This window comes from Astyanax mexicanus, chromosome 17 (assembly GCF_023375975.1).
Source record: "Astyanax mexicanus isolate ESR-SI-001 chromosome 17, AstMex3_surface, whole genome shotgun sequence".
Lineage (NCBI taxonomy): Eukaryota > Metazoa > Chordata > Actinopteri > Characiformes > Acestrorhamphidae > Astyanax > Astyanax mexicanus.
This window is the reverse complement of record NC_064424.1, coordinates 32,465,269-32,488,993: the sequence shown is the minus strand read 5'-3', so window position 1 is coordinate 32,488,993 and position 23,725 is coordinate 32,465,269. Positions and strand designations below refer to the sequence as shown.

The following is a 23,725-nucleotide window of genomic DNA, read 5'->3' as shown; positions in this document are numbered from 1 at the left end:
AAAACATGCTATCAATTGTAATGGATGCAGGGTCTAAAATGGTTAAAGAGTAGCAAGAGCGTAATAATAATAATAATAATAATAATAATAATAATAATAATAATAATAATAATAATAATAATTTTTACATTTAGCACATCATAAAATCATATAGCTTATAAATATGTACTATTTTATTCCTGTCATTATGAGTATTATAAATAATTTAATATTTTAACCCCGCCTCCTCTAGCGGTAAGGGGCGGGGTCTGTGATATGGCCCCTCCCCCTCCGTTCCTCCGCTAAGTTTGTCCCTGCGCGGGCTCTGTCCCGGGTCTGCCCGTGTTGATGTCGGTGACTATGGACGGCGGTGTGGACGGTATGGAGCTGCTGGAGCGAAGGGTGAAGTCCCGCCGGCCCGTCAGCGAGGCTCCTCCCTGGGAGCAGCACAGCGGGGAGCGGGACGGGGGGGAGCGCGGTACCGGTAAGGGGAAGCCCGAGGCCGGCCTGCAGCAGCTGAGCGAGGCGGCGGCGGTGCTGCTGCTGGGGCTGTTCGTGTGCGCTCAGTGGGCGCTGGTGCAGATGTCCGTCCATCAGCTGCTGGTGGGAACTCACACCGGGGAGTTCAGCTCCGAGAGGGCACGGTGGGCACCAGCACACATACACTGATATACACAGGCTGGTGTATACACACACTGCAGCAGACTCAGCGCTCTCAGTGTGTGTTAGAGAATCAATGGTGTTGCCTCCAGGTCCAGAAGGTAAAGCTTCGTCCCGGGATTTAGTTCCACCTGCCCGGGTAGATCTGATGCCGCTGAGCGGTGTAGAGCAGCTCAGGCAGGTGGATCCAAATCCCGGAGTGGCGCTTCATTTTCTGGACCTGGAGTCAACACCTCTAACTATAATCACGGAAGTTTACCTGTTAAACGGTGCAGAAACCGGTTCAGTGAAGAACTGCATTAATAAAAACCACACGTTTAAACACAAATATCACACAAATCTCTAAATTATTTGCTTAAAATGCATATTTAAGTCCTCTAAAAGTTCATTTACAAGGTTAATATTACACCATATTATGTTAAATACACTTTTTGTGTGTGAGTTTCATACAAACACTGTATCAGCATGAATTAACCCTTCTATGACATGAATAATATTTTAAAGCTTTTGAGTTCCTTTTGAGGGTGGATGCATGCATGACAATACAATAAAATAAAATAAGATACAAAACAATTTAGCTGGAAAATATGATGTGTCGTCTGAAGTCATTTTTTGAAAGTTTAGATAGAAGATTTTGTCTTAAAAGGGTATTTATGCTTCATTCACATGCTTATCGGGCAGTATGTTTCTCCGAGATTAACATGTTTTAAACTATGTTTTATGCTAAATAACGCAGTATGTTGTATGTAGATTTCTAAAATGATTTTACTATTACAATTGACTTACAAAGAGCACGTTAATATATTATATTTTACCCTTTTATTTATTTAAATATACATGCTCTGTGATGTTTACCTCATAACTCAACCAGTATTGCCAGTTGTGTTTACTTAAGGAGTGAAGCCTGTTAATGTGAAGGAACTGGAATATTTACTTGGTTTAAAGACAGTGTTATCATTTTATGTTTTACTTGGTAAACATATTTAAATGTTTTTATATTGCAAATATGCATCGAACTTGCATGTTAAAACTATTGTGTAAATCATTATTATGCTATGGTATATCAGTTATATCAGGGAATAGGAAAGGAACAATGTATCATCTAAAAAGTGGTTTATCCTGACAGGCCTAGCTGTATCTGTAGGCAGGGCAGTGCCTTGGTTCACATTATGTCTGCTATGAAGAAATCTAAGTTAGTCGGTTTCTCCACAGTAAAACGTTCGGGTTTGGGGTTTTTAGGTCAGGTCAGGTCAGGTGTCCAGAAAGGCTCATTTGGCTCAGAGTGGAAGGTCCTGATAGTGTTGTAACTTTAAGAATGACTCAGACTGGGACTTGTAGTTTCCTTATTTGTGAACCTCATGACTGCAGTGCTGAGTAGTGTTTGTTCTGTAAGGTCAGCAGAGTTAAACATATAGAAGCTACTGTAGCCTGGCAGCTAGTTGACAGTCTGCTTATTGCAGTTTTAACATTCTTTGATAAATAAAAAGAAACACACCTACACAGTGTATTCATTTTCTATTGATTTATATAACAGGCAGATGAGATAATACTTATGACTATAATGTGTGTATTTTCACACCTGTGTGTTTGTTCTGATGCAGAAAACATCTAGAGCACATCACCAGCGTGGGGCCTCGGCCGGTGGGCAGCGTGGAGAACGAGGTGTTGACCGTGAACTACCTCCTGCAGCAGGTGGAGCTAGTGCAAGCCGAGAGTGCTGCTGGACCTCACGCCGTCACCGTGGATGTGCAGCGACCCACCGGTTCCTTTAGCATCGACTTCCTAGGCGGCTTTACCAGCTACTACGACCGAGTCACCAACATCGCGGTTAAACTAGAGCCCAAGACTGGAGCTCAGCACTTCATGCTGGCCAACTGCCACTTCGATAGTGTGGCCAACAGTCCAGGTACTGAAGCTATAAGGCTAATGTAACTAACAAGTAATGGAAGGTCATTACCCACCAATTACCACTGTGCTAGCCTGCCTCAGACCATGTGCACACGTTCAGTATTCCCTAATAAACGTATTTATAAACATATGGTAGCAGGGTGTTTCTAATAAAGTGGCCAGTGAATGGAAGCACAGGGTAGTTGGGTATTTCTAATAACGTGCCCAGTGTGTGGATGCATAGAGTTTGTAGTTGTTTCTAATAAAGTGGCCAGTGAGTGGAAGCACAAGGTGGATGTAGAGTGGATGCACAGGGTACATTGATGTTTCTAATAAAGTGGCCAGTGAGTGGAAGCACAAAGTAATAGTAGGTGTTTCTAATAAAGTGGCCAGTGAGTGAAAGCACAAGGTGGTAGTAGTAGGTGTTTCTAATAAAGTGGCCAGTGAGTGGAAGCACAAAAAAGTAGTAGAAGGTGTTTCTAACAAGGTGGCCAATGACTGGAAGCACAAGGTAGTAAGTAGGGGTGTTTTTAATAAAGTGGCCAGTGAGTGGAAGCACAAGGTGGCAATAGTAGGTGTTACTAATAAAGTGGCCAGTGAGTATAAACACAAGGTACCAGGTGTTTCTAATAAAGTGGCCAGTGAGTGGAAGCACAAGGTACCAGGTGTTTCTAATAAAGTGGCCAGTGTGTGAAGACACAAGGTAGTAGTAGTTTCTAATAAAGTCACCAGTGAGTGAAAGCACGGGTTAGGTGAATATTTTGTATACAGTTTTGTTGTTAAATGTGATGTTTACTCTAAACTTTCACTTTCTGAGGATCTCAGTTTCTCTGAATCTGTGTTCTGGAAGCTGAAGGGGATGATACTGCAGGGCTGTATCTGTGCTGGTGTAGCTTCTAGACTGTGTGTGAGATTGCTTTTGTAGAGGGTTTAACAGGAAGGCAGGCATGTTCCTGTGGTTTGTTTGAAATGAACAAATTGCATGGTGGGTTGGACGAAGCTAATTTGTATGTATGAAACTGATTCTGCTTCTGAAATCAAGGGTCTGGATCAACAAAAGCTTTCTTAAAAAAGTGTGAAGACTCTTAAGATAAAAGCTTACATTTTTGTTAGTAGAACTGTTCTTTAGAAGAAAATTCTTAAAACCCACTTACACAGCATTCAGTGGGGGAGCATTCAGTGGCACACATTTACCTATGAATGCTGAACTGGGGTCAGTTAATGCCATTTGTACAATGAATTATTTAGACAGCAGATGAGAGCTGATCTTAGATCAGTGCTTTTACTCTGAGATGCTTCACAAACGAGGCCCAGTGTACGGATCCATCCACAGTGGGATACACCATTCAAGAGCAGAGCTGTGAACATTTGTTTTTTTTCTGTTAATTTTTTCCCCATTTTGTCCTTAATGTGGAAGGCCAATTACCCCACCCACCCACTAGGACTCCTCCTATTGTTAGCAATGCTCCCAACACTAGGAGGGTGCATACCTCCTCTGAAAAATATAAAGCCACTGCCTATTTTTGAACTGCCACTGAATATGTAACATCACTGAGTAGACAGCACACTCAGAGGAACCATCTTGATCAACAGCAGGGTGTGGGGAGAGAGCGTCATCTACCCACCCAGAGAGAGCAAGGCCAGTTGTGCTTTCTCGGACTCTGGCTGCTGATGATAAACTGCATAAAAACTATCCCAAGCTTTAGCATCCCAAGGAGCACTGTATAATCCAGGGGTAATTAATTAGAATTCAGTATGGTTTAGTTAGAGAAAATTTTGACAGGCCAAGGTCCGGACCGATTGTTAACTTGTGTTATAATTAAGTGCTATATCCTGTAAGGTAGTTTGAACTGAATGATGAAAGAAATATATAATAATAGTAATAATAATAATGATAAATGCCTCTCTGGCCTGATTTTTTATTCTGGCTGAAACACTTTTGTAGTTTATGTTATATCTAAGTTATTTATAGTTATAAAAGCCTATAGGTTTGCTTATTTGACTGTGATATCATGTTCCTTTTATGTATATAAAGGCTTTTTTTCCTTATCCTGGTTGAAGCACTTTTGTTTTGATCTGTTAAATTTGTTTACGGAAGAATAAGAAGCTTTGCCTCTGTTGTAAATGTAAAGTTATTTATATTGGTAATATGTACAGTACAGGCCAAAAGTTTGGACATTCCTTCTTATTCAATGCGTTTTCTTTATTTTAATGACTCTTTCATTTCATGACGCATTGAATAAGAAGGTGTGTCCAAACCTTTGGCTTGTACTGTATATAGGTTATAGGCTTGTGTTTAACAGAGATGTCATGTTTTTATTTTGCTATAAGTGATTAAAAGTGATCATTGGTTTATTTTGACCATTTTTTATTTCTAAAGTATTATATAGTTTTCTTTGAAAGGAGGCTTTAAAGACTTAAGTTTTTCTTAGGCCTTCAAAATATTTATGTCGATATCGAAATTATATCGTATCGACCGAAATTATGGAATATATCGTGATATAAATTTTGGCCATATCGTCCAGCACTAATCCCGCGTGAGGAGCAGTGTTTTTATTTTTTATTTTTTTCCTTACGGCGCTGCACAGATCTGATTGACTGAAGAGAGCGTTTGGTGATCTTACCCCAGACGTGGCCTGTGAGATTACTGTGCCTCAAAGCACGTATACAACTTAATCCTTCTCAGTAGGTCCGGATTGGACAACGTTTGGGTCCGCGTCCGGACCCGGACCGCTTTCTGCCCATTAGTGACCTCTGGTATAATCCATCATCCAAAAATAGAAAAAGTATTCTACACCTCTAAACCTAACAAGTTATGGCCATTCACCTAAACTGACAGATCGAGCAACAAGAACACTGGTCAGAGAAGCAGCCAAGAGAGGCACATGGTCAGTCTGGAGGAGCTGCAGAAATCCACAGTTCAGGTGGGAAAATCTGTCCACAGGACAACTATAAGTTGTTCACTCCACAAATCTGTTTTTTATGGAAGATTGGCAGAAAGAAAACCATTGTTGAAAGAAAGACATAATAAGTGTAATGTACAATGAACCTAAACATAATTTTAAGGTGTTGAAATGGCCCAGTTAAAGCCCAGACCCAAATCACTTTGAGCTTCTGTGGCAAGACATAAAAACTGCAGTTCACAGACACTCAGCATCCAACTTGGATGAGCTTGAGCTATTTTGCAAAGAAGAAAGGCTGTGTTGGTCTATTACTTAAAATCTCAATAAAATACACTTACGTTTGTGAACTGTGAAAAGGTTTAAGGGGTATGAATGCTTTTGCCAGCCAATTCTCAAGAAGAAAAATCTTACCCTAAAAGTGTTACACTAGGAGATGACCAGCTTTTTCTTGTGGGAGTACTTGACTTGTTGAACTTGGCGACTAAGTTCAGATAGACATTTTCATTTAAGCAGAGATGGGGATTTGGTAGAGGCAAAAATTAATTGGAGTTAATGAGTAAGTAATAAGTGATGAAAATAAAACAACAAATTACGTGTGCATATCACACAGTGAATTTGTTCTCAGGGTCCTGATCTGAAAATATCCAAAATGGTGTAAACCAGTCAAGCAGAAGTAAAGTAGAGGGGGAAAAGGATTAAAACGAGTCTAGCGGGTGAGTAAGTGCATGTATGCAAAAGCTGCATATAAACCCAGATTAGGCATTGAGGCTGAACAATGTAGATTTGGAGCAAAAAAAAAAAAGAAAATTCCTAGTAACAATATAGTCGGACATTGCAAAGCCTAAATACATTACAAACTAATGTAAAAAACCTGGTGTGTGTTTCAGGAGCGAGTGATGATGCAGTGAGCTGTGCAGTGATGCTGGAAGTTCTGCGCTCCATGGCTAATCTCTCCACTCCTCTGACTCACGGAGTGATCTTCCTCTTCAACGGAGCCGAGGAGAACGTCCTGCAGGTGAGAGAGAGATAAACAGCAGACACTAAGAACCAGCACTGCAGGGTTTAGCAGTGCCATCTGATCCTAACTTCAGAGGGTTCATATTTCCACATAGTCTTACAGTCTAAACATTTCTTTATGCTTGATAATGAATAACTCGTAGTGGATTTTGAAAAGTTTATGATGGAGATAGAAAATTACAATGAATAAATCATAGTGGAAACTGAATAATTCATAGAAGATAGTGGATAATGTACAATGGTTAATGATTATTCAGTTGTTGCTGAATAATTCTCAGTAGATTCTGAATAAATCGTAATAAAATAGTAAATAAAGCCTAGTGATTACTGAGTGATGTGCAGTAGCTACGTACTTAACCGTAGAACACTAACGCTGGGTGATTTTCACCCACACAAATTTTTCATGTGATTTTCATTGTGTTGCTGCTGTCTGAGTTGCATGGGACTTTGGGGAGCTTCAGGGCGCTAATTGATGTCATTTAATGTTATGGTTGATTCCCTCCTCCGATCTATTTTATTTGTTAGGACATTACCTCTTAAGGATTACCTGATTTTCCAATCATTTTTCTGATTTTTTATAGCTTCATCCATGGTACCTTTTTTATTTTATGTAATGATGTATGTTGTAAAATTAAAGAAAGGCTCCAAAACTTGTCAAACAGTGCAACCCAACGTTAATGATGGTGTTACTAATTTTAACGTTAGTGTACTAGGGTTATGAATTTATGGTTGAGACAGAACAATTAATGATAAACAGAATAAACCATAGTGGATAACTGAAAAATGTATAGTCAATATTAAATTAGTCTGTAGATAGTACTATAGATACTGAATATGTATATATTTCTCTCTTTCTCTCTCTCTTTGTTACAGGCGAGTCATGGCTTCATCACTCAGCATCCGTGGGCAAAGCAGGTGAGGGCATTTGTGAATCTGGAGGCTGCAGGCGTCGGGGGGAAGGAGGTGGTGTTTCAGACAGGTAACACCTTCAGAATGTGTGAAAAGTGTGTGTGTTTGTGTGTGTGCGTACACTTCCTGTCAGTGACAGTGTTTCTGTGTTCAGGGCCGGAAAACCCGTGGCTGGTGCAGGCGTACGTTCACGCTGCTAAGCACCCGTTTGCCTCTGTGGTGGGACAGGAAGTCTTTCAGAGTGGGATCATTCCATCAGACACAGACTTTCGCATCTACAGAGACTTTGGCAACATTCCAGGTACACACACACACACACACACACACACACACACACACACACAATCAATCTGTACTCATACTGTGTTCCGGAAAAGATCACCATCCAAACCAACCTATTATCATACCCATTTACACCTATCTTTAACCATACTCACCCCTATTTACATACCATCATTCTATCACACCCATGCATACCCCTCAATAACTATACACACCCATTTGTAACCATACTTATCAATACATAACCATACCCATCTACACTTCATATCCATAAATATCAATTCCAATCTACAGTTTATATCTATAAATATCCATACCCTTTCATACCCATCCATTACCATCCACACTTATCCATACCCATACCTATAACACTCATGCATAACCTTTATAGGAGAAGTCTGGTGTAAAATTGACTTTTAGTGTAGTAAAATATGATAAAAATGACTTACCTTTGTTGAATAGCACACATCTGCTCTCCTACAGCTTTCTGAGATCCAGTATTTATGTGCTTTTTGCCCAGCACTCTGCACAGTGGTTGTATCGGGCATATTTTGCCCCAATAAATCGCTTTTTACACCTTTAACCAGACCTAAAGTAGCTTCACACCTCCGTGGTAGAATCCAAAACCACTGTTTACATCCCATAGTGCTTCTTTGTAACTCCGGGAGCCGCCATCACTGTACTGATAATGACAGACATACATAGACTCCGCATAGCTGCTATGCCAGGAGGCAGGCTATGCAGAGTCTGTGTATATATATGTCTATGACATTATCAGTACAAAGATGGCGGCACCTGAAGATTTACCTGCACTATGGGATGTAAACAGTGGTTTTAATAGGCTTCTTGTGCACTTTTTAAGTCATTAATGTCTCGATTTAAATGTCAGGGCTCTCCGGATTCTACCAAGGAGGTGTGGAGCTACTTTGAGCTGGATAACGGTGTAAAAATCGGATCTATTGGCTCCAAATATGCCCGATACAGCCTTTGTACAGAGTGCTGGGCAAAAAGCACAAAATTACTGTATCTTAGAAAGCTATAGGAGAGCAGCGGTGGGCTATTCAACAAAGATACGTAGAGTTCTCCTTTAATACTATACACACCCATGCACATATAAAAAAAAATCTGGAATTTTAACCAGATTTCACCAGAAGATTCAACACCGCTGTCTCTCTGTGTATATTAACTCTGTTTTTTCCTTTACAGGAATAGACCTGGCCTTCATAGAAAATGGCTTCATCTACCACACCAAATATGACACTCCAGACCGAATCCACACAGACTCCATCCAGAGAGCAGGTACGAGCTGAAGCATGTGTTGCAGCAATATTCTTGGTGACATGACAAAAAAAACCTGAAAAATATTTGTATAAGAAAATTCTATTGCATCAAAATACATGTTAAAGTTTTAGATATATGAGTATAGTGTAACTAAAAAACACATTTGTGTATTGTGTATAAAACAATAAAAATATAACAAAATAAATAATGCAAACTAAAAATAATGAATGCATATAAACTGCAAAAGTAAAAAAAAAAAACCTTAAACATGACTTACTACACTGTCTTTAATTAAATAAGCAGTCATCAACTGTTTAATGCTCTAAGAAAATAATGATGCATTACTTATTCCAAATTAATTGCATGCGTTAAACATGCTTTAACATTGACAACCCTAATTGTGTTATATTGTGTTAAACTACTACAGCTACAGCTACATTCACTGTAACCACTCCTTATTAATGTTACAACTATTCAGTTCTGTAACCATTAACCCCTGTAATCATTGTTCACTTTTAGAACTACTAACTTCTAATGTATTTTCTGTTGTGGTCACTACTGACTACTATAATACTACTGATTATTTTACTATTACCCTTACTGTTTGCTACTAGATTCATTTTTCACTGCTATATAATCACTGTATGCTATTTGCTTATCTGTCAATTGAACACTTCTGTATTTCCTATTTACTGATTATAACTTTATACCCTTTATACCCACTGTTCTCAAAGATAGCCCTACTGTTACTTAATCTGACCTTTGGGTGAACTTCCTGTCTGAGAGAGTGGTGAAGGGCAGTTACAGTTTTATGAAGAAGTGTGTAGAGAGGTGGTGTATTACTGCTTTCATGAATTTAGCAGTAGTGCTTCCACGACTCTGTAACAAGGATATCAGTGTTTACACTTAGCTTCTTTTAACGTTGACTGAGCAATTTGTGTGTGTACTAACTGAATAAAGAAGGTGTGTGTGAATGAGTTCAACTGCTGACAAGGTGACTCGCTAGGGATTATTGTTATGTATTGTGTGTGTGTGTGTGTCAGCATGTCTGAACAGGAGAGTATGTATGTAAATGTGAGCACTGCTCTATTAAGCAGTAGCTGTTTAACCTGAGGCTTTAAAGCTGGACTTCAGCTGAAGGTCATGCAGGCCTCAGTTCTAAATTGATAATGATCATTATCACAATGCTGTTTGGAATGCCAAACGTGTGTGTGTGTGTGTGTGTGTGTGTAGCCGCGCCTGGTGGGAAGGATTTGTGTTTTTTTTTTTTTTTTTTTCCAGTTTCTTTGTGAGACTCTGCAGTAAAGCTCCATTGTTCAGTCCCTCCACGCGCAAACTCGCACAATGCTCACAGTGTTCACCAGAGCTCACAGTTCTGTTCAGTCAGCACATTACATTCCCGCTAAACATGTAAATCTGTGAAGCTCTTGCACAAAACTTTGACCATTAATAATTGATATAATCACTGTTCACTTATAAAGCTATTATTCACCACTGCAGTCACTGTTGTTCACTATGGCTGGGCATCACAAATTATTTCCTGAATTAATTTAACTCTGATTTACAAGGTGCCAGATCAGCTTGATTTATTTGACATATGACATGATATATGATATTTCTATTACAATAGCAGGTTTTGTTTGGATATGAAAAGTGATTTTCAAAAAACTAGTGTTCTTGTAATTGTACTAGGAATGATCAGCCCGCCCTTATTAAAAATATTAGTTGCTATTCACTGCAGCAGTCGCTGTTCACTAATGCAGCCACCGAATTCACCTGCAACCGCTGTTGACTGCAGCAGTTGCTATTCACTGCAGCAGTCGCTGTTCACTACTGCCACCAGTGTTCACTATTGTAGCCTCTTTTTAGTACTGTAACTACTGTCCACTCCTATTGCAGCAACAATATAACACTGCAACCATTTTTGATAACTGTAACTACTATTCACTACTGTAGCCACTGTTTACTCTTGTAGCCACTATTCACTACTGTAAATGCTAGTCACTGCTGTAACCACTGTCCATTACTGCAACTGCTATTCACCTCTGCCACCACTATTCCCTATTAAAACCACTTTTCACTAGTGCAGCCACTGTTTATTCCTGTAACTGTTGTTCACTACTGCAAACATGATTCAGTACTGCAACTGCTATTCAGTCCTGCAACTGCTATACACTACGGTAGGCACTTTCTGGTTCTAGAACCACTGTTCACTGTTAAAACTACCGCTATTTACAGTCATATGAAAAAGTTTGGGCACCCCTATTAATCCTAATCATTTTTAGCTCTAAATATTTGGGTGTTTGCAACAGCCATTTCAGTTTGATATATCTAATAACTGATGGACACAGTAATATTTCAGGATTGAAATTAGGTTTATTGTACTAACAGAAAATGTGCAATATGCATTAAACCAAAATTTGACCGGTGCAAAAGTATGGGCACCCTTATCATTTTATTGATTTGAATACTCCTAACTACTTTTTACTGACTTACTGAAGCACAAAATTAAATTGTTAACCTCATTGAGCTTTGAACCTCATAGCCAGGTGTATCCAATCATGAGAAAAGGTATTTAAGGTGGCTTTTGCACCTCAGGCGACTTGCAGAAATGGCTTCTTTCGCATCACTCTCCCATACAGCTTCTCCTTGTGCAAAGTGCGCTGTATTGTTGACATCTACAGCAAGAGACATGCTGCAGCTCTTTGGAGGTGGTCTGTTAATTGTCCTTGACTGTTCTTACCATTCTTCTTCTCTGCCTTTCTGATAATATCTTGGCCTGCCACTTCTGGGCTTAACAAGAACTGTCCCTGTGGTCTTCCATTTCCTTACTATGTTCCTCACAGTGGAAACTGACAGGTTAAATCTCTGAGACAACTTTTTGTATCCTTCCCCTGAACAACTATGTTGAACAATCTTTGTTTTTAGATCATTTGAGAGTTGTTTTGTTGAGTCAAATTTTGGTTTAATGCATATTGCACATTTTCTGTTAGTACAATAAACCTCATTTCAATCATGAAATATTACTGTCTCCATCAGTTATTAGATATATCACACTGAAATAAATGGCTGTTGCAAACACCCAAATATTTACAATAAATTTTTTTTAAGATTAATGAGGGTGCCCAAACTTTTTCATATGACTGTACTTCATCCACTGTTTACCTTTGCAGCCACTTTTCACTTTCGCAGGCTCTTTTCATTACTGTAACTACTGTTCACTTCTGCAGCCACTGTTCACCACTGCAGCAACTAGTCAACTCTACAACCATCATTAAATTCTGTAACTACTACTTACTACTAGAGACCGACCGATATGGGTTTTTCTAAGGCCGATGCCGATACCGATCATTAGTGGTCAGAGTCAGCCGATGGCCGATGTGACCTGCCGTTTTTAGGGCCGATATGCTATCGTATTATACTTATTTGGCATGCTTAAAATCATACTAGTAAGAGGAGGCACAACAGTTGTAAACTTCACACAATTTATTGAAAATAAGGTTAGCATTTTATAGTGACTTTAATGTTACTATATCACTATATGTTAATAAAAAAAATATTCATTTTATTTAGATTGTATTATCCATAACATTTTATTTTATTCATTATATAACATATGTTCTATATACACTATATATTCATGTTTATAGTAGAAATATTATGTTGGCTATTATATAAAATTTACTGTAGGGGCCTACTAATTAACAAATGTATGACTTGTTGCAGTCTGTTAGTCTATTAATTATTCATTTTAATATGTTTAACAGAGTGCAAGAAGACTTCCATAATGTGACAACTTTAGATAGTTACTCCAAAACGGCAAAGCTCATTTCTTCTTCAACTCCATGCAGTTGAAAACGAATGGACATGGGAGGACAATGTTATAAAATGTTCACATTAGGGCTGCAGCTATTATTTTACAAAAATGGGTGACGTTTAAATTAAGAATAAAATTATAAATAAAGCTATATTTAAATTACAGCACAGTCTGTTTTTGCATTATCTGTTGTTTTTTTTCTTCTTCAAATGAGCTCCTTAGCCAGAGAAACGCGTCTCATCAGCTGTACTGGAGGTTCGGTGCGTGAGCGGAAAATGAGTTGAGAAAGCTGAAGAGCGCGGACTTTATAGGTTCAGGATAAAATGAGCTTTTATCAGAAAAGTCTGGAGGGGGTTCTAAAGTAGAACCCGACAAAACAGAAAATTCTGCTCATCGTTTCATTTAATATCTAACAGCGCAAACCGCTTTAAACGGGTGAGTTTTACAGCAGAACAGCAGGAGGCGGCATGATTTAATGTCTGTTTGTAGTGAAGGAAAAAGAGATGTTTTATTTTAACTCCATTATTTTAGAAACTATTTGTTTTATTAATTCGTTTACAATAAAGCTTATTTATATATAAGGAGAAGTACAGTCCTCTAATAATCCTGACTAACCAGTAATTATTATTTCAGCGCAGCTGATGCTGCGAATATCCTTAAACAGTTTTAGTCCTGCCCTTTTTCATTTCGTCTAAAAATAATTTAAATACTGAAAATATCAAGTGTTAATTTGATTTTATTTACTTAGATTTTCGTTTCTGAAGAAGAGAAGTCAGTTATTTTATACTAGAGCTTATAGATAGGGCTTGCCTTGCATAGTCAGGGCGCATTCCAAATGCACTCCTGCCATCAACGCTAAGCATAGTTTCGTTTGGAGAGAAATGCTACAACACCGATGCAGTTGAAATTCTATTCTTTTTCAGTAAATGAAGCAACATCACAGATTACTAATCATGAGAGAAAATATAGACTTTGGGACACTGGATTGTAAAAATGGATGCCTTACCCGTTGAAAGTCTTGCTCACTCTTGAAACCTTGCGCTGCGTTCCAAGTAGCTGCCCGCTAGGGCTGGACCCGAATATTCGGGTATTCGGATATTTGTTCGTTGAGTAGGTATTCGGTTTTTAATTTTGGTATTCGGATATTCGTTTTTTTTCTCCTTTCCAGAGTTCCACCTCACTCTAACCACTTCTGTTCTCGCGGGTCCCGTCAGAATATCTTGCGCGCGGGACAGAACTGAACTGTTATTGGCTGGAGCGGGAGTTTAATCCAGACGATGCGGGAGCAAATTAATAAATAGTTAAGAAAACTGTAATAATTGTAAAAAAAAAAAAAACCTAAAGAAAACTCTCAACGCGCAGGATGGACCGACACACACACGCACACACTGATGGTGTTTGGACTGGGATAAGGAACGGGACCACACTATTCAGCGCTGCTGTTTTAATAAATATATAAGTAAATTTGAAGCATTAAATGTAGTTTATTTAATTAATATTAGGAACGTGGGGCGGGAGCGGCAGAAATGTGTATGTGGCGGGCGGGCGCGGGATTAAAAGAAGCAATTTTTTTGCGGCGCGGTAACGAGACAGAAACGCGGGAGCGTGGAAGAGTGGGTTTAAAAATCAGTCTCGCGCAGACCTCTATTATACATGATAAAAAAAAATGCAGGCTCTTCGAAACTGATTTATATAATAAAACGTAAGGGGTAATGTGGCAACAGTAGGGGCTAAATCGGTTACAAAAGCCTGGCCTACAAAAATGATGTCTGAACGAATTTCCTCTTATCTAATATAATTTAAAATGGTTTAAAAATATAAAATAATTTCTAAGCAAACGAAATATTTAATATTGAGCTTATAGCCCAAGTGCAAAAATACAAAATCAGTAATACGGCTATGCCCTGCACAATCCTTAAACCGAAATAGACCAAGTACAATAACGTCATTAACAATGACTTTCCTCTACTCTAATATAATTTTACATGGTTTAAAAATATAAAATAATTTCTAAACAAACGAAATATTTAATATTGAGCTTATAGCCCAAGTGCAAAAATACAAAATCAGTAATATGCCCTGCACAATCCTTTAACCGAAATAGACCAAGTACAGTTTACAATGACTGTCCTCTAATATAATCAACAATGTTTAAGAATATAAAATACTTCCTGAACAAACGTTTTTTTTTGTTTGTTTTTTTAAGCAAATAGCCTAAGTGTGAAAACACAAACAGCAATTTACTGGGCTGGCTTGCGCAGCGGAGAAACCGTGCAGCAGCAGCCTCGGTGTGGGGCAGCAGAAATTCCGGGATGAAAACACAAAGAAATCTGGGCTAAAAACACAGAAAAAATATGGGGTGAAAACACAAAAATCCGGGATAAAAACACCAAAAATCCGGGGTGAATATGTCTCGTCGGTCAGAGCAAATTGAACATTTTTCAGTGGATTAAAGGGGCCGTGATTTGCTTTTTTTTTTTTTTTTTACCTCTTTTTTTAAAAACGAATATTCGAATATTCGCTTCGAATCAGTGCCGAATATCCGGAGCTCAAAAAACGCTATTCGGGCCAGCCCTACTGCCCGCAGATGTGCCGGATTAAAATCGGCGTGGCCAAATAAGAAAATCGGCCGATGCCGATTGATAAAAAAAATAAAAAAAATCGGCCGATTAAATCGGCTGGCCGATCGATCGGTCGGCCTCTACTTACTACTGTAGCCACTGTTCTGTGGCACTGTTTACTCTTGCAGACACTATTCACTACAGTAACTGCTAGTCACTACTGCAAACATTGTCCATAAGTCCAACTGCTGTTCACCCCTGCTAACAGTTATTCTGTCCTGCAGCCGCTATTCACTACAGCAGGCACTTTTTGGTTCTGGAACCACTGTTTGCTGTTAAAACTGCACCCACTGTTCACTTTTGCAGCCACTGTGCACTTTTTGCAGCCATTATTAATTAATGCAACCAGTATTCACTACTTCAGCCACAGCTGCAACCGCTCTTCACTATTGCAACCATTGTTCACGAATACATTTATTTTTCAGCATCCGCTCTTCACTACTATTGTACTACTGCTGTAAAACTGCGCTCAACCCAAAAACGTATAAATTGCACTACGCTCCTGCTGTTTTTCAGGTGACAACATCTTGGCAGTGCTGAAGCACCTGGTCATGTCTGAGAAGCTGGCAGACTCCTCGGAGTATCGGCATGGAAACATGGTGTTTTTTGACCTGCTGGGCGTGGTGGTCGTGGCCTATCCAGCCAGGGTGGGCACCATCCTCAATTACATGGTGTTTGTGGCAGCCTTCCTCTATCTGGCCAAGAAGTGCAGCTTGCCCAGCAACGCAGGTACACACACTGCATTCAACTGTAGTGATCAAACTTCACATATTTTTTCATATTCTAAAATGACTGTGTGTTAGTTTTATTCTAGGTATTAGTTTATTCTAGATATTTAGATAATTGATGCTAGTAATGAAATGTATTGTAAATTCTGCTGTCTCAGGTGGGCGTTACGTGCGGGACCTGGCGTATGCGGCCTGTGTGGCTCTGCTCAGCTGGTTCATTACCCTGCTGTTCGTGTTGATTGTGGCGCTGTTGGTTACTCTGATGGGCCGGTCCATGTTCTGGTACAGTCACTTCTACACCTCTGTCTGTCTTTACGGCTCTGCGGCTGTGGGGAAGATGCTCTTGATCCACACACTGGCCAAGAACCTGTATTATGGGGTAAGGACCACACTGCAACCTGGTGTATAGTTCTATTCTATTCTATTTTATTCTATTCTATTCTATTCTATTCTATTCTATTCTATTATTCTGTTTATCTGTGATTTAATTATGAATTGCATAAAAATGTAAAAGTGATTAATTTTAGTGTAGTTAGCTAGTGTAGGATTACAGGGTTCCCGCGGGTCCTTAAAAAGTCTTAAAATGTCTTAAATTAAAATCCTGGTAATTAAGGTGTTAAATTGTCTTAAATTTCCTGGTAATTTGCTGCAGTACCTTATTGTGAACATGTAATCTGGGGACAGAACTGACAGCTAGCGAAGAGCTAGCTAACATTAGTGGTGAGTTAGCAATGTTACCGAGGAGAGAACTAAGGTTAGCGGAAAGCTAGCTAACATTAGTGGTGAGTTAGCTACGTTATAGAGGAGAGAACTAGGATTAGCTAGAAAACATGCTGACCTTATCGGCAAGTTGGCTAAGCTACTGTGAAGAGAAATAAGGTTAGCAGAGAGCTAGCTAACATTTTAGCTAGTTTTAGTGGCAAGTTAGCTAACACTACCGGGGAGAGAAGGTTAGGGGAGAGCTAGCTAACTTTAGCGACGGTTAGCTAACATACAAACGTTAGCAGCGAGCTAGCTAACTGGAAGGTCTAAATAAGTCATGACTAAGACTGTAATAAATCAAGAATTTTAGGCTGCATTTTACAACTGCGGGTCTGAAACGTGTCAGTTGGAGACCCCCTTTAAGCATGGTACGTGCCACTGGAGCCACCCTACCAGGTGTACAAACCAAAATCTGCACACTTTACAAAGTTTGTTTTTATGTGTTTTTTTGTTATTAGGCACAACTTTAAAGGATGTGGCCAAATTATGGGGTCTTGAATCATATTTATCGAGGTCTTAAAAAGGTCTTAAAAAGCATTAAATCTGACTTTGACAAGAACCCTGGATTAAAATGTAAATAAATAAATATAGCCGCAAGCGGCAATCATCGGGTTCAAGCACCAACTTGCACAATGGTGCCTACTGGAGCATTGAATGGTGATGTGTAAGAAGGTCTAATATGATTGGAGATGCCCTGTCAGATTTAGAAATTATCAAGTTTTTCACCTGTTATTAATGTTGAGCAGAGGCCTTTCAACCTGATCAGTGCTTAAATTCACATGTAAATCTAGTGAACTTTGTAGGATATTCATAAAGTGAGTTAGAACTAGTCAAAAGGTGTCTACATGTTATTGGTACTGATCAGGTGGCTTCAACCAGAATGTTCACAAAGTGGTATTCAGATTGACCTTTGAACCTTTGCAGAACAAGCTGAAATGTTTGACCAAACTAGTTTAAATTAACACAAAGGAGTGAATGTTCTGATATGACATGTAATTACGAAGTTATTATAAATCTAGTTCTGAATTAAATGGCGCTTCATCAAGCACCAACTAGCACAATGGTGCCTACTAGAGCATAGGATGGTGATGTGTAAGAAGGTCTAACACAATTGGAGACATTCTGTCACATTTAGAAATGATCAAAAGTCTTTCACGTGTTATTAATGTTGAGCAGAGGCACAAAGGAGTGAATGTTCTGATATGACATGTAATGTCAAGTTATTCTTAATCTAGTTCTGTATTAAATGGCGCTTCATCAGAGTGATATTGTACAGAGGTCTTTAACATTGTGAGATTACAGCAAATACTGCAGAGTTACAGCAATTTAGGTTAGAAATTCCAAGGACGCACAGATTGCTTGATGCCTGGAGAGTATTGTATGTGAAATTTTCACAAATGTTTTTAATGAACATTTACCTAGAGACTCTACAGTGTGCAGCAAGACTGAAATGGAGGTGATAGGCCAAATATCCAGAGAGTAGTTTCAATATAGCTATTGTCAAACAATTAGCAATTATGAATGAACAAAGCACTTTTTAAACATAGTTGTATTGAGAAATTTGTCAGAGCCACTGTACTAAATATGGCAAAAACAATTAGATGTCAAAATATAACAGCATGATTGACATATACTCGTTTTTTTGGAACAGCGCCCCCCAGTGGGCGGATTGTTTCAGCACTTTGCAGGTCACTACAGTTTCTCCACCTGAACATAACTGCCAAATATCATCCAGATTGGGCAACATTCAGCCTGCCAAAATGTCTGCTGAATGCTGATTGGCTGATGGTGTTCAGCCATGTTGATTGATTAAGTTGCCCTTTGAACATCCTTTAGAGGCTGTATGATAGATTCTGCATGCAAAGTTTCAACTTGCTAGGTTACAAGGTTGCTGAGAAACAGTGTTCCAAATTTACCTCTTGAAGTGAATGGGGCATATATCCGGAAGGACTAATTTGCATATGGCGGCCATATTGTTTACATATTTCAACTTTTTCTTAATGAATATTGAAGTGCATGCTCTCACGAGTGTTTTGATACCAAACATGCCAGGATTGGTCAACATTCCTAGGACTAGTTTGCAAAAGTAGGTTTTGCATATTATGCAAATTAGCAAAAAATCTATATAGACGGAAGTGCATGGTCCAAATTGGAAAGTTGTTGGTATTGACCCAAGGAATCCATCTTAAAAGAATTTTGAATGTAGGTCTTATGGTTTTTGAGTTATTGAGAAAATTGTGAAAAATGAATTTCCTTGTTTATAGCGCCACCACTTGACCAATCTGTGCCATTTTTGTTGTCCACCGAGATGCACTGATCCTACATCTACCTACCAAGTTTCATTTCTCTATGACTTACGGTTTAGGCTGCACAACTGTTTTTTCAGGAGAAAAAGAATAATAATAATAAATATAGCCGCAAGCGGCAATCATCGGGTTCAAGCACCAACTTGCACAATGGTGCCTACTGGAGCATTGAATGGTGATGTGTAAGAAGGTCTAATATGATTGGAGATGCCCTGTCACATTTAGAAATTATCAAGTTTTTCACCTGTTATTAATGTTGAGCAGAGGCCTTTCAACCTGATCAGTGCTTAAATTCACATGTAAATCTAGTGAACTTTGTAGGATATTCATTAAGTGAGTTAGAACTAGTCAAAAGGTGTCTACATGTTATTGGTATTGATCAGGTGGCTTCAACCAGAATGTTCACAAAGTGGTATTCAGATTGACCTTTGAACCTTTGCAGAACAAGCTGAAATGTTTGACCAAACAAGTTTAAATTAACACAAAGGAGTGAATGTTCTGATATGACATGTAATTACGAAGTTATTATAAATCTAGTTCTGAATTAAATGGCGCTTCATCAAGCACCAACTAGCACAATGGTGCCTACTAGAGCATAGGATGGTGATGTGTAAGAAGGTCTAACACAATTGGAGACATTCTGTCACATTTAGAAATGATCAAAAGTCTTTCACCTGTTATTAATGTTGAGAAGAGGCACAAAGGAGTGAATGTTCTGATATGACATGTAATGTCAAGTTATTCTTAATCTAGTTCTGTATTAAATGGCGCTTCATCAGAGTGATATTGTACAGAGGTCTTTAACATTGTGAGATTACAGCAAATACTGCAGAGTTACAGCAATTTAGGTTAGAAATTCCAAGGACGCACAGAGTGCTTGATGCCTGGAGAGTATTGTATGTGAAATTTTCACAAATGTTTTTAATGAACATTTACCTAGAGACTCTACAGTGTGCAGCAAGACTGAAATGGAGGTGATAGGCCAAATATCCAGAGAGTAGTTTCAATATAGCTATTTTCAAACAATTAGCAATTATGAATGAACAAAGCACTTTTTAAACATAGTTGTATTGAGAAATTTGTCAGAGCCACTGTACTAAATATGGCAAAGACAATTAGATGTCAAAATAGTACAGCATGATTGACATATACTCGTTTTTTTGGAACAGCGCCCCCCAGTGGGCGGATTGTTTCAGCACTTTGCAGGTCACTACAGTGTCTCCACCTGAACATAACTGCCAAATATCATCCAGATTGGGCAACATTCAGCCTGCCAAAATGTCTGCTGAATGCTGATTGGCTGATGGTGTTCAGCCATGTTGATTGATTAAGTTGCCCTTTGAACATCCTTTAGAGGCTGTATGATAGATTCTGCATGCAAAGTTTCAACTTGCTGGGTTGCACGGTTGCTGAGAAACAGTGCTCCAAATTTACCTCTTGAAGTGAATGGGGCATATATCCGGAAGGACTAATTTGCATATGGCGGCCATATTGTTTACATATTTCAACTTTTTCTTAATGAATATTGAAGCGCATGCTCTCACGAGTGTTTTGATACCAAACATGCCAGGATTGGTCAAAATTCCTAGGACTAGTTTGCAAAAGTAGGTTTTGCATATTATGCAAATTAGCAAAAAATCTATATAGACGGAAGTGCATGGTCCAAATTGGAAAGTTGTTGGTATTGACCCAAGGAATCCATCAAAAAAAGAATTTTGAATGTAGGTCTTATGGTTTTTGAGTTATTGAGAAAATTGTGAAAAATGAATTTCCTTGTTTATAGCGCCACCACTTGACCAATCGGTGCCATTTTTGTTGTCCACCGAGATGCACTGATCCTACATCTACCTACCAAGTTTCATTTCTCTATGACTTACGGTTTAGGCTGCACAACTGTTTTTTCAGGAGAAAAAGAATAATAATAATAAATATAGCCGCAAGCGGCGATTTACGGGGTTCGAGCGTTACAGACAAAGAGGCCCCTGGAGGCCAGTTAGGCTTAAAACATGTTGCCGGTCGACCGGCATCACCAAGCTGGATGACCAGCATTGCTATGATGACAAAGCTGAATGACCAGCAGGACCATAATGACCAATGTGAATGACCAGAATGACCTAGCTGGATGGGCAGCATAACCAAGCTAGGTGACCAGCGTGACCATAAAGACCATAATGACAATGCTAGATGAGTGGTGTGAGTAAACTAGTTGAAATGCATTGATAAATTGAGCTGTAGTGTTAGCAGGTTTTATGTGGTGTTTTGCTGCACTCTAGTGGGCATTCGGAGAGCCTAGCAGTGAGGCATGACAAGGGCACATATTAATAACCAATAATATCAATAATAGTATATAAGTTTTGACCTGATTAACATTCAGCCTGTCAAAAGCTTGCTGGAATGTGATTGGCTAATAGTGACCACAAAAGTGTCCATATCAAAATTTCATTTGGTGTACCATTAGTGCATGGGCCATAGATGATAATTGGCAAGGACGACCTTGATAGCTTGTATGGTTCTAGAGAAACAGCTATCGAGCATTGGCTCCGCCCCCTGGGGGGTGTATGTCTACTTAAACTGACAGGGTATCTGAGAATCATGTAATGATCAAAGGACTGAAGTGGTATTAGTGTCAGGTTAAGCATTCAAAAGTTATGTGTTAAAGACATTTTACTGCACCATGGTAGAACTCATTTGCATATGGCGGCCATATTGTTTATAAATGTAAAGATTTTTTTAATAATTATTGAGGAGTAAGCTCTGCTGAACTGTTTGACACCAAACATGTCATGATTGGTCAAGGATCCAAGGACAAGATCTCAAAAGTAGGTTTTGCATATTATGCAAATTAAAAAAAAAATTAAGTGGGTGGAGCATAAACAAGAATGACCCTGGCGGCTGACCAGCATGAACAAGAAGGATAAATATGTTCAATTAAGCAAGACAAGCAAGATTGAATAAGTTCAGCAGAGCTTTAATTTAGAATAATTCACCTGTAGCTGTTTCACCAAATGACCACCAGAGCGCAGCAAGAGACCACATATAACCTGCTGGAAATCTATCACTCTATCAGAAAGACAGAACATTCCCTATCAGTGTGTTTCTATTTATTAAAAAGAGAAGAAAAGTCCGATTGGGTTCCAAATTGGTACTCACGATCAAGTGGTCTGTATATATATGTATGTAAATTTGTGTGTTGATAGGGTCAAAGGTTCCTGACTTCTGACCATTTAGGTTTGAAAAAAGTGATAATACAGGCTTATGGCCTACAAAATGGCTGTTGCTCTTTGGCCATATTAGAGGCAAAAAATATCTGATTTGGCTCAAAATTTGCAATCAGGATCACAATATCAGTCTATATATGTATGTCAATTTCTGTGTCAATAGGGTCAAAGGTTCCTGACTTCTGTCCATTTAGATTTGAAAAAAGCGATAATACAGGCTTGAGGCCTACAAAATCGCTGTAGTTTTCCAGCCGTTGTAGAGGCAAAACATGTCCGATTTGGCTGAAAATTTGTAATCAAGATCAGATTATCAGTCTATATATGTGTATAAATTTGTGTGTTGATAGGGTGAAAGGTTCCTGTCTTCTGTCCATTTAGGTTGGAAAATAGCGATAAATAGAATAAATTGAAAATAGTTATTTTTTCACTGTAGAGCCTACTGAAGACTTATTTGGCTCATACTTGGCACATGTACTTCAAATGTCATTGTTAATTAGTAGCTTCAACAGTTTTGGCATGTTTTAAACTTTGACAGAGTTTTGGCCAAATAACTCTGAAAAGGCTTTCATGTACATGTTTGATCAAGGCTTATGGGCCTCAAATAGTTAAAATGTCAAGATTTTTTTGATAATTATTTACCTACAGGGTCTCAAGATTGCATCAAGACCAAATTTGTTTTGATTGATTAAGGACTTAAAGACAAGTTCGAAAAGAGCAATTTTTACTCTTTTGGCCCCTGATGAAAATCTTTGCATTTTTGGTAAACATATGTAATTACAAAGTTGTAAAGGCTACAGCAAAGTATACAACTAAAAAGGAATAACAAGCCTAGGCCACTTGTACCTTTAGATATAACTGATTTTCTGCTATAGCGCCCCCTTGAGGCCAATCAACGCCATATTTTAATGGATGATAGAAGGCCCTGAGATACATGTAGGGTATAAGTATCGTCCTGATTGGTCATTGTTTAGCCTGTCAAAAGCTTGCTGGAATCTGATTGGCTAATAACGATCGCAAAAATTTGCATATCAAATTTTCCTTTTGTAAAACATTAGGACATAGGCCATAGATAATACATGCCAAAGGAGAGCTTCATAGCTTGTACGGTTCCTGAGAAACAGATTTTTAGCTTTGGCTCCGCCCTCTGGGGGCGTATGTCTACACAGATTGACGGGCTACCTCAGAATCATGTTGGCATCAAAGGTGTAAAGTGGCATTAGTGTAGGTTTAAGCATTCAAAAGTTACAGCTGTTAGAGTAAATTTGGGTGTGCCACGGTAAGATTAATTTGCATATGGCGGCCATATTGTTTAAAAATTTCTCAATTTTTTCGATAATTATTGAAGCTGGGACTCT

General features: G+C 38.8%; 1 protein-coding gene across 1 annotated transcript in view; it reads left to right on the top strand.

The window, feature by feature from the left end:
• The first annotated feature begins 270 nt into the window (after positions 1-270).
• The window catches only part of LOC103041279 (endoplasmic reticulum metallopeptidase 1), a 55,253-nt gene continuing 31,798 nt past the window's right edge, over positions 271-23,725 (top strand). Inside the window, exons 1-8 of the mRNA XM_007230620.4 lie at positions 271-623; positions 2,241-2,545; positions 6,317-6,444; positions 7,320-7,425; positions 7,510-7,656; positions 8,844-8,936; positions 15,873-16,085; positions 16,243-16,463. Of these exons, the coding sequence (XP_007230682.3) occupies positions 328-623; positions 2,241-2,545; positions 6,317-6,444; positions 7,320-7,425; positions 7,510-7,656; positions 8,844-8,936; positions 15,873-16,085; positions 16,243-16,463 (1,509 nt within the window). The 5' untranslated portion in view covers positions 271-327. The remainder of the gene's footprint in view (positions 624-2,240; positions 2,546-6,316; positions 6,445-7,319; positions 7,426-7,509; positions 7,657-8,843; positions 8,937-15,872; positions 16,086-16,242; positions 16,464-23,725) is intronic.